This window comes from Podarcis liolepis (assembly GCF_965112155.1).
Source record: "Podarcis liolepis genome assembly, chromosome: 2".
Classification (NCBI taxonomy): domain Eukaryota; kingdom Metazoa; phylum Chordata; class Lepidosauria; order Squamata; family Lacertidae; genus Podarcis; species Podarcis liolepis.
This window is the reverse complement of record NC_139555.1, coordinates 35,804,538-35,824,487: the sequence shown is the minus strand read 5'-3', so window position 1 is coordinate 35,824,487 and position 19,950 is coordinate 35,804,538. Positions and strand designations below refer to the sequence as shown.

The 19,950-nt window shown below is 42.9% G+C and overlaps 1 protein-coding gene across 5 annotated transcripts in view; it reads left to right on the top strand.

Moving 5' to 3' along the window:
* Positions 1–17,424, top strand: part of RNF157 (ring finger protein 157) — a 73,866-nt gene extending 56,442 nt beyond the window's left edge. For 2 of the 5 annotated variants that reach the window (XM_083487556.1, XM_083487557.1), the window contains exons 16-20: positions 45–110; positions 1,695–1,743; positions 5,171–5,281; positions 11,917–11,957; positions 14,359–17,424. In XM_083487556.1, the coding sequence (XP_083343682.1) occupies positions 45–110; positions 1,695–1,743; positions 5,171–5,281; positions 11,917–11,957 (267 nt within the window). In that variant the 3' untranslated portion in view covers positions 14,359–17,424. The remainder of the gene's footprint in view (positions 1–44; positions 111–1,694; positions 1,744–5,170; positions 5,282–11,916; positions 11,958–14,358) is intronic. The other 3 variants (XM_083487554.1, XM_083487555.1, XM_083487558.1) reach the window with 2 other exon arrangements.
* Positions 17,425–19,950: the final 2,526 nt, after the last annotated feature.

Here is a 19,950-nt window from a genome sequence, read left to right as displayed (position 1 = left end):
CCAGTAAGTCCAAGTCCTGCCCTTTTCCCTTTCTCTTCCCTTAGTCAACCCCCGTTGAATCTCCAGATGAAAATTTTGTCAGTATGTCAGCAGAGGAACGAGACGCAGAGGTAAAGTTCCACATCTGAAAGCCTATTTAACACAGGGGGGTTGAAGGGGAGGGATGATTGGATGTAAAAGCCAGTGGCTGAAGCTTTCTTGTGAAAACGTTTTGCTTTGGCAACCTGAAAGCCTAGGCATCAATTAGGGATAGAAAGGCAGGTGGGAGCCAATGAGTAAAGTGAAATACTCTAGGTGGAAAATGCTGTAAATTGTGTAGTTGTGTAGATGGAAAATGTAAATTGTGTAGTTGATAAAGGGGAAGCTGAGAGCTGCTCAGTGATGAAGTTTGTAGCTCAGCACAAAGTGACATACAGTGTTTTTGGCAAAGGGTGTTTAAGGAGATAACAGAAATCACTGGGTTAAAGCTGACTGAAAGTCCAGAGGTAGCATTATTATCAATTTACAGTGGGGTGGAAGTTTCACAGGATATGAAGGACTTGCTCACAAATTTATTGACAGCTGAACAAGTTATTATAGCTAGGAAGTGGTAGGGGCAAGGTGACTATAAAATGGAGGAATGGTATAAAGAGGTGTGGGATGTAGCTATTAATGATAAATTAACATGTGCTATTATGGTGGCACTGTGGGTTAAACCACAGAGCCTAGGACTCAGAAGGTCGCGGTTCGAATCCCCGCGATGGGGTGAGCTCCCGTTGCTCGGTCCCAGCTCCTGTCAACCTAGCAGTTCGAAAGCACGTCAAAGTTCAAGTAGATAAATAGGTACCACTCCGGTGGGAAGGTAAATGGCATTTCCGTGTGCTGCTCTGGTTCGCCAGAAGTGGCTTAGTCATGCTGGCCACATGACCCGGAAGCTGTACGCTGGCTCCCTCGGCCAACAAAGCGAGATGAGCGCCGCAACCCCAGAGTCGGTCACGACTGGACCTAATGGTCAGGGGTCCCTTTACTAACATGTGCTATTAAGGTAAGACGGGGAATGTGCAGGAGAAATAATTTTGAGGAGATATGGAAGGTATTTGTAGAATTTGTAGTGTTTAAATGGAAAGGGGTCAAACCATCACAAGAGGTGTTGAAATTTTTGGAGGTTGGATAGTTACAATGGAATGGTCTTGGGCGTGGGGTGCACATTTTAATTCTTAATTATTTATTACTACTACGTCACAATAAAAAAAAAGTTATAAAAAATAGAGGGGGAGGAAATACTCTGGATTGGTGCCCGGTTCTTCTGGCTAATCTGAGTCTTCATAGATTGCTGTTAGCTAAACATATTCTCTAGGTTGCTATTCCCTGCTGCCCAGCCAAAGCAGCTGCTCAGCCAGAGGCTCCCTGTGAAACCTAGTGCGCCCATATGACTGGGACTCCAGTTCTAGGAACAAGCACACTAAACTTCATATCCATGGCTTTCCAATCGGTCAAAGCACCACTGCACTAGGTTTCACAAGGAGCCTCTGACTGAGTTCATTTGATCAAGCCAATTTCAGGTTTCCTCTGTGGAGAAAATATATAGGAGAATGCTTCTCTTGACACCCTTTTAAGGAGGGAACCAAGCTCTGATAACTGAGCTTTTGTGTCATCCTCTGTGTATTGCAAGTCCTTCACTTTTAACATTTGCACCTTGTCATCTTTTGCGGCAGGGGAATGACGTCATGGAGGAAGAGGCTGGCTCCCCCACACAAGAAGATGGTAACAGAGAACAGACCATTACTCCTTTCCCCATATTTTTTGGCTATGTTCCATCACATCCAGCTGGCAGTGTTCACAGTGGTGGATAAGGAAAAGCAAGGCTGAGCGGGGGTGGGACTTCTGGACAAGCTCAGCCTTGTTTATCTTGTAGTAGCAGATGGATGGTCTAAAGAGTTTGGAGGTGTTGGGGGGGAGTTGTAATATAAAGCTACTTGATGGCTTTCCCTGTATATTGTGGGTTTATGTGTTTCTGAGGTCTAGTTTTTGCAAAGTAGTGTAAAACAGCTTTCAGAAGTTTCAGTAATGTCGCTTACAAGTGAAATTACAAAAATGTTGCAAGGTAGAGACATAAATGAAAAGTCTTCAATTTCAAAATGCCAGCGTCCCTTAATAAAGCAATAGCAATTCCAAACATTTCTCTGGAAAATGGAGCGGGGAGGGAAGGATGAAGCCGAGAGCAATCTTCAGATAGCTGGAGCATCTTTGGCAATGCCCATAGCAGTGGATGTTCTGGTGCAAAATTGCAAAACTGAGGGGGGAAATCTTCACTGTTGCAGATAATGACCTACTAGGTTCAGTCTTTAGCTACTTAGAGGGCTATAGACACCAGAACTTTGCAGCAGCAAAGCATAGGTCAATACAAATCATCACGTTTTGGAAGCTAGGTCATGGGCCGCTGACATAGGGACCCTGATGGAAAACTGCTCCCCCAAAAGTAAGGGATCTGTGACACTCCCATAACCCCAGATGATGACACACCTCTTTGGTACTTTTGGAAGATGCAGAGACAAGCTCTCACTGTGATGGGAAGAGAAGCCAGGTAAAATGGGCTTCCTCTCCTTATTTGGTGTGTTTGGCTGATTAAAAATCAACCCGCTTTGTAAAACTTCATAATGAACATTCTTAAGTGTTTCCATACACAACCCCCCCCCCAAGTAAAATAGCTTTTAGTTGACTCGTGGACTTTCCTTGTGAACTCTGAGCATCTCATTTTTAAAAGGCAAGTTTCAGGTGCTCATGGTCAGCAGCAAGGAGACGAGCTCGAAAATGCCGCAACCGCATGCTTAATAATTGGAAGGTTAAAGCAAAACTTAAACCCACATGCGTGTTATGATTCTGGAAGTTGACATCCACAAGGCATATGCATAGTGAACATGCAATTTCAATGGAACATGCCAATTAGCCTCAGGTTTCTGCCTCCTGGTATGCTTGCAGAATGTTTCATGCTGCTGTGTTTTTGCTAACATTTGAGGGTTAACTTAAAAGCTGCAGCAGGAGCTGGGCCACGTTTACCCATAACTGGAGCAAATTGTAACTCTGTTAAACTCTGTGGCATGCCACTGGTTCTGGGTGATGGGGAGGGTGACAGATCGTGTGATCTTTTTCTCTTCCATGCGTGACACTTCTCACACCCTCAGTAAGCACCAACGAGGCAGAGATCCCATTCTTAAATAGCAGTATAATGGCAGTGTTCACCAAAACCTGGTGGCTTTTCCGTGGGTCAGCAGGTGCCATTCCCTTTTCCCCCTCCAATGGCTGGGGCTTCTGCTTTAGTGCCAGCTGCGCTTCTGGGATTCCAGTGGGGTTGCATGCTTGCCTTGTACAGCAGTCGTGCAGCACAATACTTCAACACATGCCCAGCAGCCCACTCCATAAACCAGCCATGCTGGAGTACTTGGCTGTGCATCAGTTTTGCTTCTTAGCATGTCAACCAAAGCGGCTTTGAGGGATTCTGTCACCATAAAGACTTACTTTATTTTGAAGCCTGAAATAGCAGAAGGCCTTCTAAATAGCACTCTTATTTAGACGTCCAGGAATGCTCTTCTGGTGTTCTTAGGACTTGCGAGTTTTTGCACACTTGCGCGTCCAACCAGCAGGGAGTCCAGAGTAGGATGGATAGTCTGTGTGGTTGATTAAGTAAAGAACAACCCACATTATTGTGTGGAATACTTTTCTTTCAGGGCTTCAGAGAGTTGTCACAGAAAGATTTTTTTAAACATAGTCTTCTGCTCCAGCCCCCAAAACCACTTGTCCAGAAAACAATTGAAAAGGTTTCCTCTTGCAAGGTCTTTCGCTTTTTGAAAAAACCAAATGGCAAAATTTCTATTAACTTTTCCGGAATTAATATATGGAAGTTCTGTAAATTTCTTCCTTTACCACATAGATATTTCTGTCTCTTTTAAAAACAAAACAAAAAACGAAATAGTACCCACACAGTCTAAATTTAATCTGGAATATTGCAAGGAAAAATAATGAATAAGCCTAAGGGCTTTTGTAGGGTAGAGAGAGGGGTATAGCCAGATATTGTTAAAACAGATGTCATTGTTGGTTAGGTTGGGGCATTTTCAGAAGTAATGCATCACTCAATGTCCTGAGAGCTTCAGGTAAAAGAAGATGTCCCCATTTAAACAGACATTTGACTCAGTTTAGCCTTCTCATTCAACTGTTAAAAATGAAAACTCACCGCAGTAATTATGATATGTGTGAGCACCTCTTAGAATATTACTTGAGAAACCTGAAAAAGGTAGCCTAAGGCAATCACAGTTTTTGCTTTCCAACATTAAGCTGTGTCAAAGCAAACAAATCTGTGCTACAGACCTTTCTGTATCTGTTTTATACCAGTGCAAGGCATCATTCAAGGAATCCTGGGAACTGTCGTTCTTGTGAAGGGGCTAGGAATTCTGTTAGAAATCCCTAGCACTCACTCAACAGAACAGGAAACGGGAAGTCATTGAGCTCCAGGTGACATTGTTGAACTCCAACTCCCATCAGCCCCAGCCAGCATGGCCAGTGGTCTGGGACTATGAGAGATGCGAGTCCAGGAACATCGGGAGGCCATCAATTTCCCCACCCCTGTCACAAAGAACTACCATTCCCAGAGCTACCCGAAGAGAAGGATATGTCCAATGGTGCTTATTTGCGATACAAAATTAATAGTGCTTAATTTTTGCAACCAACTGAGGTTCCTGTTGTGTTGCGTTTATTGGAGAGGTAACAAGTTGGGGGAACGTTTTGGTTTTTGAAGCATTCATATAGCTTCCTCCACAAGGCTTCAGACACCAGCCAGAGACCTGCAAAAGCATGAGCTGGTGATCTTCCTTTCTGTGCCTGTTTATGTATTGCCTTTGCAGAAAAGGTTAAATATCCTCCTGTGCCTGTACCCTTTTTCACTGGCAATATTTTTTTTCCTTGGAAACCAGGATAGAAATGGAAGTGGTTGAGGAAACCTGCCAAGATGGCTTAATGCAGATGCAACCCAGTCGAATGCCTTATTGTTCACTCTCTATGCCCCCATGGGCTGCCGTTGAGGTTTTCTTCCCCAACTCCTGATACGAACTGTTTGTGCGTTCCGATATTTTAAGGAGAAAGAATACGTATGTCAAAGCGCAGCCCCATCCCCTCTCTAACTACATTAACTCCCTTACAGGCCAAAGGACAGGCGCATACCTAGGTATGGAGTGTGACAATAACAATGACATTGGCAACGCAAGCGTGAAAGCACTGGACAATAAGCTGTGCTCTGAGGCCTGCTTACCTGGTGAGTGGCAGTCTGCTGAACATGAACTTTTGTGGGTGTGTGGAGGTGGGAGGGGAGCCTCTTACATACCCCCCACCCCACCCTGTCACCAGCAGCCAGAACGTAACACTTGCATGTACATATAGCTATACTTCACGTTGAAACAGGCAAAAATAAAGGTGCTCAGCTATGGCATCTTCCAGATATTTTAAACCATGCCCACTTACCTCCCCTGACCAGCCCTGCATTGCACCACAATATAGAGATCTTTTTTAGGTTTCCTAACTTAAGGCAAGTTTTTAATATGGCTTTCTCCACTGACCCCTGGGAACCAAAACTCCCTGAGGGTATGGAAACATCTTTGTCGGAGTTCCTAGCCCATAAGACACGGGAGCCACATTTAATTTCATGTGTAGCGTGGTGCCCACTCTTATTTCTTACTGAATATTTCCATCCCCTTCTTTCTCCTTCTGTGTCCTACTCTCTCCGCCTCCACATTTTTTCCTCATCTTTAAAACTTTTTGAAGCCAAGGGGGGAAAGGAAATGTCAGCACTGCTGGTGCAGCCCACTTTTGGTTGGGTTGTAACCCACCTGGGTGTCCTCATCCACCTGTTGAGGACCAGTGCCCAAGATCCTTCAGCCATGGCAGTGAAAGCCATTTTAGGTGTACAGTTTAGATATGTTCACATACACCTGGCATAAGAAATAGGGTTAGGTTTTAAAGTTGAGCCCAAGACTCAGCGTGCAGAGTTCTTCTTGACAAGATTAATAGTGGCAGGATAAATTGTCAGCTCCTACATAGGCTTATAGAAGTCAAAGCATTGGTTAGATCTGTTGGGTACAGAAGGAACCACACTTGTTCCATGATATCTAATTTAGTGACTCCATGGAAAAGATGCTCTCTTGGGGGACTTCTTCCTGCACTAAAATAAGATCCAGCCATCGCCCCCAATCTCATTCTATTTCTAACCAATATGTAAAAGTCCTTCAGATTTAATTATTTTCTTTACACATAGCTAGCCTAGTTAGTAACATAACGAAAAAGCATGTTAGAGACATGTTTAATAATTCCTTGGCTTAGCCCTGGTATCACATTCCCCACCTTACTTTTTGTTACTTACCCCGGGTATGCCTTGTGTGTCTCTTTGCTGTTTCATTGATCTTTTTGCCCCACTGGGTTTCATCAGTGTGAAAGTTCATGTTCACTCTACGCCAGCAAATTTCTTGTTTTTCTTTTCTTAGCCCATGCTTCCACCCTTCCCATTTCTCCGGGTTGCTGAAATGGCTGTAAATTTTACTGACTGACCTTTAGGGGGCTGGACAAAACTGAATGGGGGGGGGATAGAATCATGCATTATAGTTGAGCAAATTGGCCTTGCCTGGTCCAGGATTAATGAAAATTAAAGATTTGTTGGTTTTTATTTCCAATGATTGGAAACCATGGGCACAATTCTGTGCCGGTTCATTGAAATATAAGGGTCTTGTGCACCTGTGCCCTGGATGGACTTGGAACACTTACCTAGTGTGTGTTTTAATTTCTGTTTATTTTAATAGGATTTAAGTGTTCCTAACCTCTTCTGGCTTATGCCCCAAATCTTTAAAATGCAGGTGCATCAGACTCGTCCTCCCATGTCAGTAAATTTGTTGTCATTTGTAACACCATAGCAACCCATCTCTTGCTTATTTTGCCTTTCGCTAAAGCTTTCAAGGCTGTAAACTTGAGATACCTGAAAGAATCTTTCTTGGTTGGTCTAATTCACTGCTTCGGAGAGGGAGAGCTTTCTCACATAGCTGCTAGCAAGCTAGCTCTCTTCCTCTGTTGTGCTGTCCCTCTGTGTAATTTATTTCACTTGGGAAATTCTGCAGTTAATCCAAGCTTTGCTCTGCAAAAAGCATATGTGCCCGCAGATAAGAGACCCTCTAACAATAGTGGCAAATGCCATCTTTCTTCTGGGGCAGGAATTGTTTGAACACAGCCACATGCAAGGTCATTTATAGTTCCGAGGTTAAAATATTGCACCATATTATGTCCTTGCAGTGTTGGTACCTTCAAGCAATCATGGCTCTGTGTATAAGCCCAGACCCGAGCAAAATCTTAACCAAATGCCTTGCTAAGTACAATTTGGTGCATATCCATAACCCTTCAAATTGTGATCTTTTAAACTGGGAAATCCTGCTTCAGTCAAGCAAGCTATTAGAGGGCAGTAAAATAAATCACTGGAACATTTTTTTTCAGGGGTCTTAAAATGGCTATTGGGCAGTGAGGAACCAGAGAACAGAGGCTGACACATGCAACCCATCTTATTCAATAAAGTCACCAGTATGGATATAATTAATGTCCTTGAATTTCTTGAAAACTGCATACCTGGTGTAGTGGATAAGTGTTCCAAATATAGCATCAGGTATCAGAACAGTGGTTGCAGTTCTATCAGAAGAACAAGAAGTGGGGAGGAGAAATGACATGTTGCACAACATATTTCACAGCTGAGCTATTTAAAGCTGCCTAGACCCTGTGAAATAGCAGGCTTGTCAATGAGTTTTTGAATTAAGGAAAGAAAAAAACAGTAGCTTAATATACTGTGCAATATGGTGCAAATTGGTAAAAAAAAAGGCTTTGTAATGCATCTCTGTGCTTTTAAAGTGAACAACAGTGTGCATTAATGACAGCATGTGAACTATCATGCAAAATATTACTTTTAGCAAATCCTCCCTCTTCCCGCCCCCCAAAAAGTCCATCATTGCAGATAAATCTCCATAACATTTGATGTCAGGTTTTTTTGTTTGTTTTACTTTTAGGAAAGCAAAACTTTCTCATATTTAAAGGCCTATATTATGGCAGTTAGGGGACACGGGTGGCGCTGTGGGTTAAACCACAGAGCCTAGGACCTGCCGATCGAAAGGTCGGCAGTTCGAATCCCCACGGCGGGGTGAGCTCCCGTCGTTTGGTCCCAGCTCCTGCCTACCTAGCAGTTCGAAAGCACCCCTAAGTGCAAGTAGATAAATAGGGACCGCTTTCTAGCAGGAAGGTAAACGGCGTTTCTGTGTGCGGCGCTGGTGCTGGCTCGCCAGATGCAGCTTAGTCATGCTGGCCACGTGACCCGGAAGTGTCTTCGGACAGCGCCGGCCTCTTGAGCAAGATGAGCGCGCAACCCTAGAGTCGGTCACGACTGGCCCTGATGGGCAGGGGTACCTTTACCTTTTACCTTTTTACTATGGCAGTAGTTAATGAGTTAGCTACCGACCAACTTAATGTAGCAGTGTCTCTTATTCTTCCTGTCTCTTATTTCATCACATAACTGCAGCAGTGGGAGAGCATTATGAGATATTTCTCTAAATGTGTTGTAGTGGAACTTACTCCCTAGCATACTTGGTTGTAGAAAAGCTTCCAAACCCAGAACCTTGGCTAAATTTAAGAATTGCTTTAGATGAAAGATCACATCTTTATCACATCCCAGCTGTTATCTGCATAGACATAGGAAGTATTCCCTAGCATTGCCTGCAGTGCTTCTTGAACTGTAGGAGTGGAAGCTGGGCATCAGGAGACCTGTGGAATAAATTGCTATACAGTCACCAGAGGTGTCATCGCCTCCTCTGGCTTGCATACCCTTTGCTGCTTGCAGGAATCTTTTGCAGATCCCCTGCCCTTCACTCTATGCAATAGACGAAGCCAAGTCCTCTTTCCCCCCTAGCTGCAGTGTGTTATTGTACAAACCCATGCTTTGCTTTACAGCCAGTCAGGAAGCAGCATGTATCTGCTTCCATGGTGCACAAGCTATATATGTAAAGCAGAATGGGGAATGAGACTTCTTGAGTTGCCTATTCGCAGATGCTGTGCCCTTGAGCTTTTTGGTATATGGCTGGAGTAATGCTGTGCCTGGCTGATGTAATGGCAGGGGTGCATTTCTGAAGTTGTCCTCTTGTTTCCCTCACACTCCATTTCCTTCACCCCAAAGTTTGAACTCCTAAAAACAAAACAAAAAAGCACTTCTAGGTACTCCACTTCAGTTTATCTGAGGAGGGCAATCCCGCCCCAGCTCAGTCTCTTTGTTTTAAGGATTTTTAGTCTCTGGGTTCTCTCCCCCTTTTTAAAGAGTGAATAGGTACAAAGGTAAGTACGGGAGATGTAGAAGCAAAGTATTAATTTTGAATCTGCGATAGTTGGCTTAGGGCTTGTCCGCACTGGGTTTTAATGTGGGTTTGTAGCTGTTTGTGTTCCCAATTGATTTGCATATAGTGCACATGACATTGCCCTCACACAACACCAGTCTTGATGCTTTTCCCTTATAAATTTTGGCTTATTCGATATGGGGATAAATCCAGTAAGTTGGGGGAAATCGGGTTCCAAGCCACTCAATTTGGGGTCATGGACAATTTGTTTCTGTGTTGTCACTTTCTGCTACTCTCCTTCCTATGTACACTACTTCCTTAGTGCTTTCATTTCTCTTCTGGCCTTGCTTGTAACCATTTCTGGAGATATTTTTGTTAATTTTTTCAGATTTGCACAAAACCTACACCAGATTTATTGGGCAACAATTTGAAAAGTGTGTGCTTGAGAATTTACATTTGTCTTCATTTCTTTTCTAGCATGCCAATAACGGTGTGTCAGGAACTTAGCCATCTATGTATATATGTATTCTTTAGATCACTCAAGATTTGCACAAACCAAAAAACTGCACAAGCAAATTTGCTATTGTTTAAGTACTTTTGCACACTTCTTGGGCGGGGAATACATATATAACGAAGTGGACACACAGCTATCTGTGCACATCCTCTGTCAGCACTTAATTGGCATGATAGAACCAACAAATTAGAAGGCAGGGACAAACGCAAAAGGGAATGCCTACTGATGTGGTTAATAGCCAGATGTAGTGGCCCAGTTGTGGGACTAAATAATTCTCAGATGTTGATAAAAACAACATAAGAGATGCAGAAGAGAATAAAGACCACTTCTTTCAGGTGTACATGCCAGAGAGCAAAATACAGAAATGGTGTCAAATACTGTTGTATGTTTCCCTTCTAAATATCATGTGTATATGGGAGGTGGAAGGCAGCAAACCAGTCCATGCATGTATTATTTGTTATTCAAAAATCTCTGTTTTGTGTTTCCCAAGTAGTTAGCAAATAAATAAATAAATGTATGTATGTATGTATGTATGTATGTATGTATGTATGTATGTACAAACAGGGCCTTTAAGTAAATTGGCAACTGGGCAAGTGGTAATTCACTCAAACAGCTTGATGAGCATGGCTAGCTGGCAATGATCATGTTGGCCCATCTCAAGGGATTGTGCTGCAGCTATCACAGGGCCAAATAGTGTTCCTTTGGCACCCAGTAATAGGTAAATGTTTATAGTTTGTTGTGTGTCTCCAGCTACGCATTTTGCTCTGCTGAGATAGTCTCCCAGCTACAAGCAGAATACTCAGGGGGAATTGTTTATTGAGCTCTTAACATGGATACCCCTGAGCCATTGTTAACAGGGTATATGCACATCTGGTGTATTCTAGAGGCTACACTACACAACTGTGCTTTCCAGTTATGACCAGACAGACCTTAGCTGTTGCTTCTTTCTGTGTTAATACATAATGCTAATTGAAACTGCCCTATGTTTAAACATGAAGGTCCAAGAATGTGGGGCACAGGATAGCTTACACTTCTTGCTTCTTTTTAGGTTCCGTGCAAAAGTCAAAGTGTAGCGACCTTAAATCTTGGATGGCAACACTTTGGTCTTGCAATTTGTTTTCCCAACATTAATGTAAGCTGCTTTGGGAATCCCTTTTGAACATAGGGCATAGATTTTACTACTAAATGAATAATGCTGGGGTCTCATGGAAAGCTAAGAGTAGGTCTTCCATGCATCAACCTTACCACCTAACATTTAGCCCAGAGAAAAGTTAGCTTGGCCCATTCAAAATGCTATGTCCCATGTCTGCCTTTGGGGGCTATGTCTGATGGATTGTGCCCCCCCCCCCCCGCAATCTGCTGCCAATTCTGTGCTATAGAATGTATAACAATGTTATATTGTGACATCATTGGCCATGCAAGAGGCAGGGAATCTCTGTGGAATTGTTGGCTCTCCTCATAGCATGCTTTACAGGTTTAATGGCCTAGCTTGCCACCAAACTGTGGTCTGGACCAACAATATCTATGATGGATGTGAGCTGTTTTACAGGGGTAGAGCTCAAATTGAGTTGGGCTGCAAGGATTAGCTTGCTGCAGCACCGTTCTAGAGCGTCCAGCCCTCTCTTGAACACCCATTAATCAAGGGTCCCTGCTTCCCATCCCATCTGCTTTAGAAATGTTTCTGTGGAATAAAACAGCCTTTGGATTAAACCTATGCTCTGTCCCATGCTTCTTGTAGACACCTTGGGTTGGGTTCCATCCCTTTGTGATAGGCTACTCACAGTAACCAAGACTTGCTTAGAAATTGCCACTGACTTGGAACACAATTCCTAAGAGTTTTTAGCACACAGGCTTCTATGTGAAATCTCCTAGACTGGCATTAGGGATTACAACGTAGAAGATAGTTTTTGTTTTGTCCCTTTTTTGTGCTCTCTCTCTTTCTCTTTCTCTCTCTCTCCGTTGCATGCATTTGCATTTGTGTTGTCTGTCCTTTCTCTTGTTCACCATTTGCTTCTGGTCTTTCCTACTAAACAGCTGCAGTTCCGGAATCCTGCCCCATAAGCATTGAGGAATAGGTATGAGATTTGCGAAGTCCTCTGCTGCTCACTTCGTCTGAATAAACCTAGATTTCATTTTGCAGTATAATCTTTCTCTCTAAGGCTTTGTTTGATCAAACAGTCCCCACCCCCTACACACTTTTTTTGAAAAAAGGAAGGATTGCCTCTTGCGCATGAAATATTGGCAGGGGCAAGTGATACTTAATCACTTCTTGAACCAAAACACAAGTGCAGAATGGGCTTTCTTAACTCATTGGTTTAAATGGCTTTTAAAAGCCAAGCTACAGAATCTGAGGCTGCAATCTTACACATGCTTACCTAGAAGTAATTGCCATTGAACCACGTGAAACTGACTTTTGAGCAGACATGCACAAGATTACACTGTAAGGCAAACCATGTGCATCTATTCATGACCAATAGAACTGTGCCCGGGTGCATTTTTCTGTTTCTAGCCATGTACTGGTTACCCAGGCTATTTCATGTTCAGGGACTAAGTCCACAAATGTTACAAAGGGTGTAGTGGGATGGATTTTAGTTCACATGTACTGGGGCAATTATTACCCACCACAACTCTTGACTCTCTTTTGCCATAGGATAGGCTGCTAAAAATACAGGTTCCAGTACCAATCCTTGGGGGATTCCACCTTCTACATCCCTCCATCCCTGCTCTCTACTTCCTGTTTCTTGATCCACAACAGGACCTCTCTGATTCCATGACAGCTAAGCTTACTCAGGAGCTTTTGGTGAGGTAGCTTGTCTAAAGCTGCTTGAAAGTCCAAGTGCACAATATCAACCAGATTCCCTCTCTGTTATATCTATCTATTAATCTGTCTGACTACAGAAATATATTCACTGTTTTTGTCTTGGGCGCTCAACCACTTTGATTAGCAAATGCCCATAAAATGTTTCCTTCGCAAGAGTGCAAAAAGACTAACGCTGCTGAATTGACTAAATTTGACTATTCAAAAGGTTGCTTGTGAACAATGAACTTTCATTCCTTGTGCTATCACATCACAATTAACTTTACATTTCAGCAAGGCCCCATTCCCGAATGAAGGGGGAGTTCTCATACTTCAAAGATTAAGTCCAGGAGGGAGGGAGATAACCGTTGCTGGATATTTGGTTTCTATGTAATAGTTGCACTTTCTCTCTGCGCAGCAATGATTTCCTAATGAAATCCCTGCAAAGTGTATGAGATTTAGAGCTGTTTTGCAGGAGTTAATTGCCTCATTTAGCATATAACTATGCTGTAGGCTGGCAAGTGGTTTTCTTTCTTTTTTTTGTTTAGTACAAATATAATGCCTTGGGGTCAAATTAAAGCACATGAAAGATGTACTTAGTTGCTTCCTGTAGTAAATGAAAATCCCAGCTTATAACTTATGGCATTTCTTGGCTGTAGGCTCCATAGATGCCAAATAATTAAAATGTCTACTTTTTATTCACTGCATCAAAGATGAGAATATAAATAGCTGCGCTGTGCCCAGGGCGGCTATTTTCATACTTGGGCTATAGCTAAACTAAGATAAGTTAGAGTTATAGGGAATGATGTACAGCACTCTGTTAAAATGGTCCTGTTATGTTATCACCTTCCTAAGTCTGTCCATCTGTGATCACAGAACACAGGCCTGGGCCAATAGGGCTGTTCTTACGGAATGGAAGGTATCAGAATGTTCTTAGAATGAAGAGCCTCACGGGCAATTCCTTTTACTAAATCCAGCAACCATTTGAAGATCTTCTCACAGTGTGAGGCTGCTAAGTTTAGGAAGGGACCTAAGATACTTCCAGACACCATCTGCCTGTGCTTATATGGAAGACATTTGTAGGCATGCTTTGTGTACTTGGAGAAACTTTCATTTTGTTTGAAACCACAGCAGCAGCTTCCATATTCACACTTGTATGGGTAACCTGTCAAACCTGCAGTGAAGATACTATAAACAGCTAGTTATGTTGGCTGGCTTGTCCAATTTTTCATGATCACCTGGAGGACCTAAGAGCATGATAATTTTCCTTTTCTTTAAATGGATGGTTAAAGTGGTAGAAGAAATTATGACAAACCTCCATTAATATATTTTAAGTGCAGGTAGGAAAAGGTAAATGTTTTTTTAAAAATAAAATAAAAATTAGTTTTACCAAAATTCAGATATACCTTGTAACAAATGTCAGTGTTACAGAATGAACCCAGGGCTCGATGAGGACCTAAAATGAGTTCTGTAAAAACTGCCACCCCTAGTTATTGACCGTTATTAAGAACCAGTCTTTCAGTACTCTTGCCAGAGTCTGTAGACCACTACATCTATTACTTGCCTAAATTTTAAAGCACAAACCTCTTGTTTTTCCATTCTTTGGCGCTGGTATTCTGCTTCCTATTATCCCGCTAAGCTCTCGCCAATAGTATTATCCATTACTTTTCTTCTCATAGGTATCCAGGCATCAGCTGACAATCTTCTGAATCACAGCCAGACCCTGAGGCGCCACTTTTCTGCCAGCAGCATCAACCTGGAGTACGATGAAGATTTGCAATGCATGCTGGGACTTCTGTGCCCTCGATGATGTTGCATTGTGTGGAGAGGAAAATCACAGCACTGAACATGTTTCCCTAAAACACTTAAAGCAGCAAAGCTGTGGGCATTACCCCTGTCAAACCCTGCAGATGATGTGACATTGTTTTAAACACCACACATGGTAGCCAAGAATCCACATTGCCCTTGTAATCATTCTGTGTTAAAACGAACACACAGTAGGACTGGCTGAATGGCTTCAGTTGGGTTCAGATGATGGTTGCCTCCATAAACTTTGATGCTTTGTCTCCTGTTATCATCTTGTCAACTCACCATTCCCTATTCTCTGCTGATCTTTGTCTTTATGGTGTAACCGAATAATTGTTTGGTAATTGCCATAACACCCGTTTCCCTTTTTTTAAAAAAAATCAAGGAATTAATGCTGCTTCACCTATTTATAATTCTTGACAGGTGCATGTAGAATGTGTACCTGTAAAAATGTAATGTACACAGAGGACAAATTCATACTTGCAAACTAATGCATTGGCACAGCTCCCTATCACATCCACGCAGTGTGGAAGACATGTATTCGATGCCACCTAATACATGCAGCAGACCTGATAGCAGAAGAAATGAGTTTATAGTTCCTTCACCCATTCTACACTCACCCTGAAGACTTTTGAGCTGCCCAGATAATGATTCCAGGTCACAACTAAGCAATCAATATGGGGGATATGTAGTATCCATTATTCTTCAAGATCTGGGCTGAATTCTGTGCTGCATAGAAGTGGCAAGATCTAGTACAAAGGGTTTCCCCCCCTTTAAAATATGGAACATCTAGCAGCTGTATCTTAGAATGGGGGAGAGAAATGGTAAGCAGACAGCCAGTCAAGAGAAAATGACAAAAGAGATTCATTATGTGAAAATACAACACTGCCCTAGTGGCTGTTTTCTGCTAATTTTGGACCCCATGAGAGGTGACAGAACAGGTGAAGTTAGGCATGTGGACTTGTGGTTGGGAAAAGATTAACTTGCACCGAGTTAGAGGAGCGTTAGTAAGTGCACTTGTAAAGTGATATTATTAAGGCAGACTGTCCCTTAAACTTCATGCATGGCATTACTTAAAAGTGCAGTCTTCCCCCTATGTGATAAAGGCCTTTTAAAGGCATCATTAGCTATGCATTTGTTCACTGTTAATGGTCTTGGTTTCCTTGGTGATGAGTGTACACAAGTCCTGCTGAAGCCAACAGTTCCCCAGTCATTTTAACAAGCTGTCCATCCCAGCAGTCAAATTTGGTCTTTGGTTGGGACCCACCTGTTGAGTCAAAATTCTCATCCTTCCTTGTGCTGCATTGTCAAGCCTCCCCCTACTGTGCAGAGGCTAGTTGCCAGCAGTCTGGTGAATCACCAACACAGTCGTTTTAGAACCTGCTGTTGAGAATATTTGCACTAAAACCATTGGAAGTTTTGCTGTGCTTGAATTGAGGGTGTGATTTCTAGTACACACTGGCAAAAAAAAAAAAAAGGAGTGAACATGAAGTGGCATTTGAGCAATTGCAACTGTGGGGGATGGAGTGGGAATGAGTAAAGCCTTCTCTTGGTCAGGTAAGGTTAGATTGGTGGTGGGTTTTTTGAGCTGGGCTTGACTACTCTCGCCTCCTACCACTCTCATTCCTTTAGCACTTTCCTACTGTAGAACAAAATTAATGGTGTAGCACAAAGATGGCTTCACAAGTCTTTCTGGGCAGACTCCTTTGATCCTCCAGAAGGAGGAGAGCAGGTTACATCTTTAGCTTTGTGTTAACCGGCCCCCATCATCAAAGACAAAGACTTTGTCTCAGGCCTTTCTGTTGCATCTTCCTGTGTATGGTCAAGCAAGAAAACATTTGTGTTGCATTGTCTTCACCAGCAACACACCCTTCAATATTCCATTTCCCTGTCTACTTTTTGTTTCTCCTTGAAGGAGGGGAATGAGAGGATTAAGAAGAATGCTGGACACTTTTCAGTTTTTCTGGAGAACATCAGTTGTGTCTTTAGAAACAACAAAGAGGTATTGCGTCCCAAGTGTGCACATAGTTATTTTGTCCACCCTACCCCAGCTGGTCAGTCAGGTTTTTCTGTATAATCTGTTTACAAGAGACAAAGGGGTAAATATACACACCTTCCACTGTGAAATGCCTGTCACGTGGCTCTGGCCTTTCCTGTAATTGACTGGTGGTCATGACAAAACTCTACAACCGGAGACCTTGGATACAGCCTTTAACCTGCTAATTACCCACATGGAGGAGCTTTCAGTATGGGAGTCTTGGGGAAATGGTTGTGTGGTCTTGGGAGTCTTCACAAGGGATAGTGGGGCTGGTGAACACCAGAAATGCTTGCTTTAGTTAAATTAATCAAGCTCTCCTCCCACTGCTCCACCAGTAAGCCTGTTGTAGGATAAAGTGCATTTTCTCAAGATTTACCTCAGCATTCAAAACGCTGTATGAAGCAAGACCTGAAGACTGGGAAAAGCAATAACAAGAAAAATAGGACTGGCATAGACAGCATGGTTGTGTGTTTTTCCTCAGTTCCCTCACATACCCCTCTGAAGCAAACTCTTGTTTATGTTCCAGAGATTTCTCAGAAAATTGTAATAGTGGCAACGTGGATGGAAGGTGGGGTGGGGTGGGGTTACTGAGGAGAAATGTATTTTCTTTTTGTTCGTTCCCCCCTTTACAGGGGTGGGGGGAAGTCAGAGGCAACAGAAATTGCAGGTGCAAGATGGTGTCCATCTGAATTTGTTACTGTGAAGCAGGCACGTGCAGCAGGGAAGCAAGTTGTGCCCCATGCAAGAGTACAGTCAGACTGTTCTTAATGGGTGCACATGCCACAACATGGGACTATGGAACCTTCTAGACACGCTTGTGTGCACCTCAGTGGCAGCAATGCAATATGTATTTATGACTGCATGACTCTTTAAAAGAGTGAATAAAGCTGTTTACAAGGGATGGACAGCTGTTGCCTGGAATTGTTTGTGTGTGTCATTGTCTGAGGTAAAAGATGTGTTACCACCACGCTATTATGGGCAGCGGTTTAAGTCATAGGGGCAGGCTGCTGCTTGCCTGTCAATGTAAAGAGGCTCATTTGTTTAAAAATGAATTTTGAGGAGGGGGGGTGTTCTAACATTCCTTAGGACATATTGTCCTATCTGCTTCCTCTTATGACAGCTACATCTCAGCAACACAAAAGCCATTTTCAAAATGTCAGGATTCATCTTTTTATTGATGTGCCTGGAACTGAGTAACAGATCTATGGAAGCTGGAACGATTATTTGCGTCACTTAAAACAACAGCCTAGGGCCACAGTGAGTTATATGGGAGGTGTAGTGAGTCTTTGAAATCAGAAGATGGCATGCAAGAGCCAAACACTCTCTTATTGCCCCAGAGAAAGGGATTTGCAATTACACAAGAGGTAGAAATTACATGAATGAGAAGCTTTTTGAGAAGAAATGGGTGGGAGAGATCTGCCAAGTACTAAATTATAGTCTGGTCACAAACAAGGTCTGACTAGCAGAACATCTCTACCACCCAAATTTGAATTGTACTACCAGAACGTCCGTTACTACACATCCAAATATTGCAGAATGTTGAATTTCAGCCTTGTGATTTTGCAAGTTGGATTTTGTGAGTTAAATACGGGTTTCAGTTGTAGAATTGGAGCGCCACCTGTCCCTGCAAGAACTGTGACTGTTGGGGTAGCTCTTTTGTAGGGTGATGAACATCTCCCCTATTTCTTTATCAAAACTTTTCCTTAAAAAATAGCAAACGCTTTTAATGTTTCCAAAATGTATAGTATCTCACTGCTGGCAAAATATTGGGATGGTGGATTCTAGGGCTCAAGTTTAGGCAGGACACTAATCATTGTGTTACTATACAGACTGGGGGACAGAGAGGTTCTGGAGGGCAAGAAAGAAAAAAAGGTGCCCCTGTTACTTTCCTCCCTCCTATAATCCCCCGATATAGCACAGGAAAAGGAAGGTTTGGGGTTGCTGGTTTTTTTTACCTCATGAGTCACACCTGCCGGACCCTAACCCCTGAATAGTGGTTCAAGGGCTCAAGGAAGACAACTTCTAGCATCTTCTGTACCCCTTGCCTTTATAAACAAGCATAGTCATGATGAAACAGGACAGTTTTTGTTCTACAAAAACAAGCTACATGGATGCAACAATTATTTATTCTTACAGATTGTTAAATTAACTTCACTGTGAATTAGAACTAAGTTTGTCCTTTCAGATTGCAACTGTCCTTCACCCTTCCACATTCTCCCATATACCAGCTTTTTATTTGCTACCGAAAATTAATGCTCACCATGCACTTCTAACTTTGCCAGCAAATAGAACTGTGCCCTATTAACTAGTTGCCAGGAAGAGTGGGGGGGGGGGCTAATGTGTGTGTGTTTCGGTTTCACAGCGGTAACGCTAACTGCCTGAACATTTAACAGGGCGGTTGATAACTCAGGGATTGGAGACAGTCCGTAATGGGTGGTGCACTGGAGACAATGTGCTTTAAAATCATTAGAGGAGGAACTGTGCCAATATAATTTCCATTCTGAGATTGGCAGAGCAGAAGTGTAAACGGCAGAGAGCACCCTTTAACTCAAGATGTGCGCCGCTCTTTGTGAGTGAGCAACTGGTATGTTGCAACCTCTGCCGTTGGCGCTGGGCCTGCTTCCAAAGTGGGTAAACTGTCTTAGCGGGGCATTGTCTGATGCTTTTGTGAGGGCAATGGAATGTAAATGTCAGATAAACAATATGAGAGAGAGAGAGAGAAAAGATCTTTAAGGGCAAGAGATTGGCTTTATGTGTGTAGGAGTGATACTGGTCTCATAACATTTGTATCCTGATTTTCCTCCCAGGAGCCCAAGGCAGTGTACTTGATTTCCACACAAGCACACGGCTTCATTTAATCCACATGACAACCCTGTGAGGTAGTTTAGGCTAACGGATACTGACTGCCCAATCCAAGATCTACCCAGTCGTAGTCTGAGACTAGCCAGTCCACCACTCTGGTTCAGTTGAAAGCAGCCATGGTAGAAGACTCATTTGTCTTGGTGGGCTGTGAGCAAAATCAAAACAAGGTTTTGAGAACTGTTCCACATCTCTGCTGTCCTTTTGACGTGGGGAGGGTTTCTGTCCATTTCTCCCCTGCCTGCCCATACCTTACTGCAGCCTGTTTTAATTTTTCAAAGACTGTAGGGGAAGTGACTGATTAACAGAAATATTTGGACACTACTAGCCAGGTGTGTTGATGTCACCACAGTTCAACTCTGCCCAGCAAAACTCTGCTGAAGCTCTCCAGAATAAAACACACCTCAGAGCATCAGCTGACCTGGACGAGGTAGGCTCACCTTCCATTTCTAAGACAGATTTCCATGTGGGAAATGTACTTGATTTCAATGTGTGTGTGTGTGTGTGTGTGAGAGAGAGAGAGAGAGAGAGAGAGAGAGAGAGAGAGAATTGTAGGCAGAATGGTAAA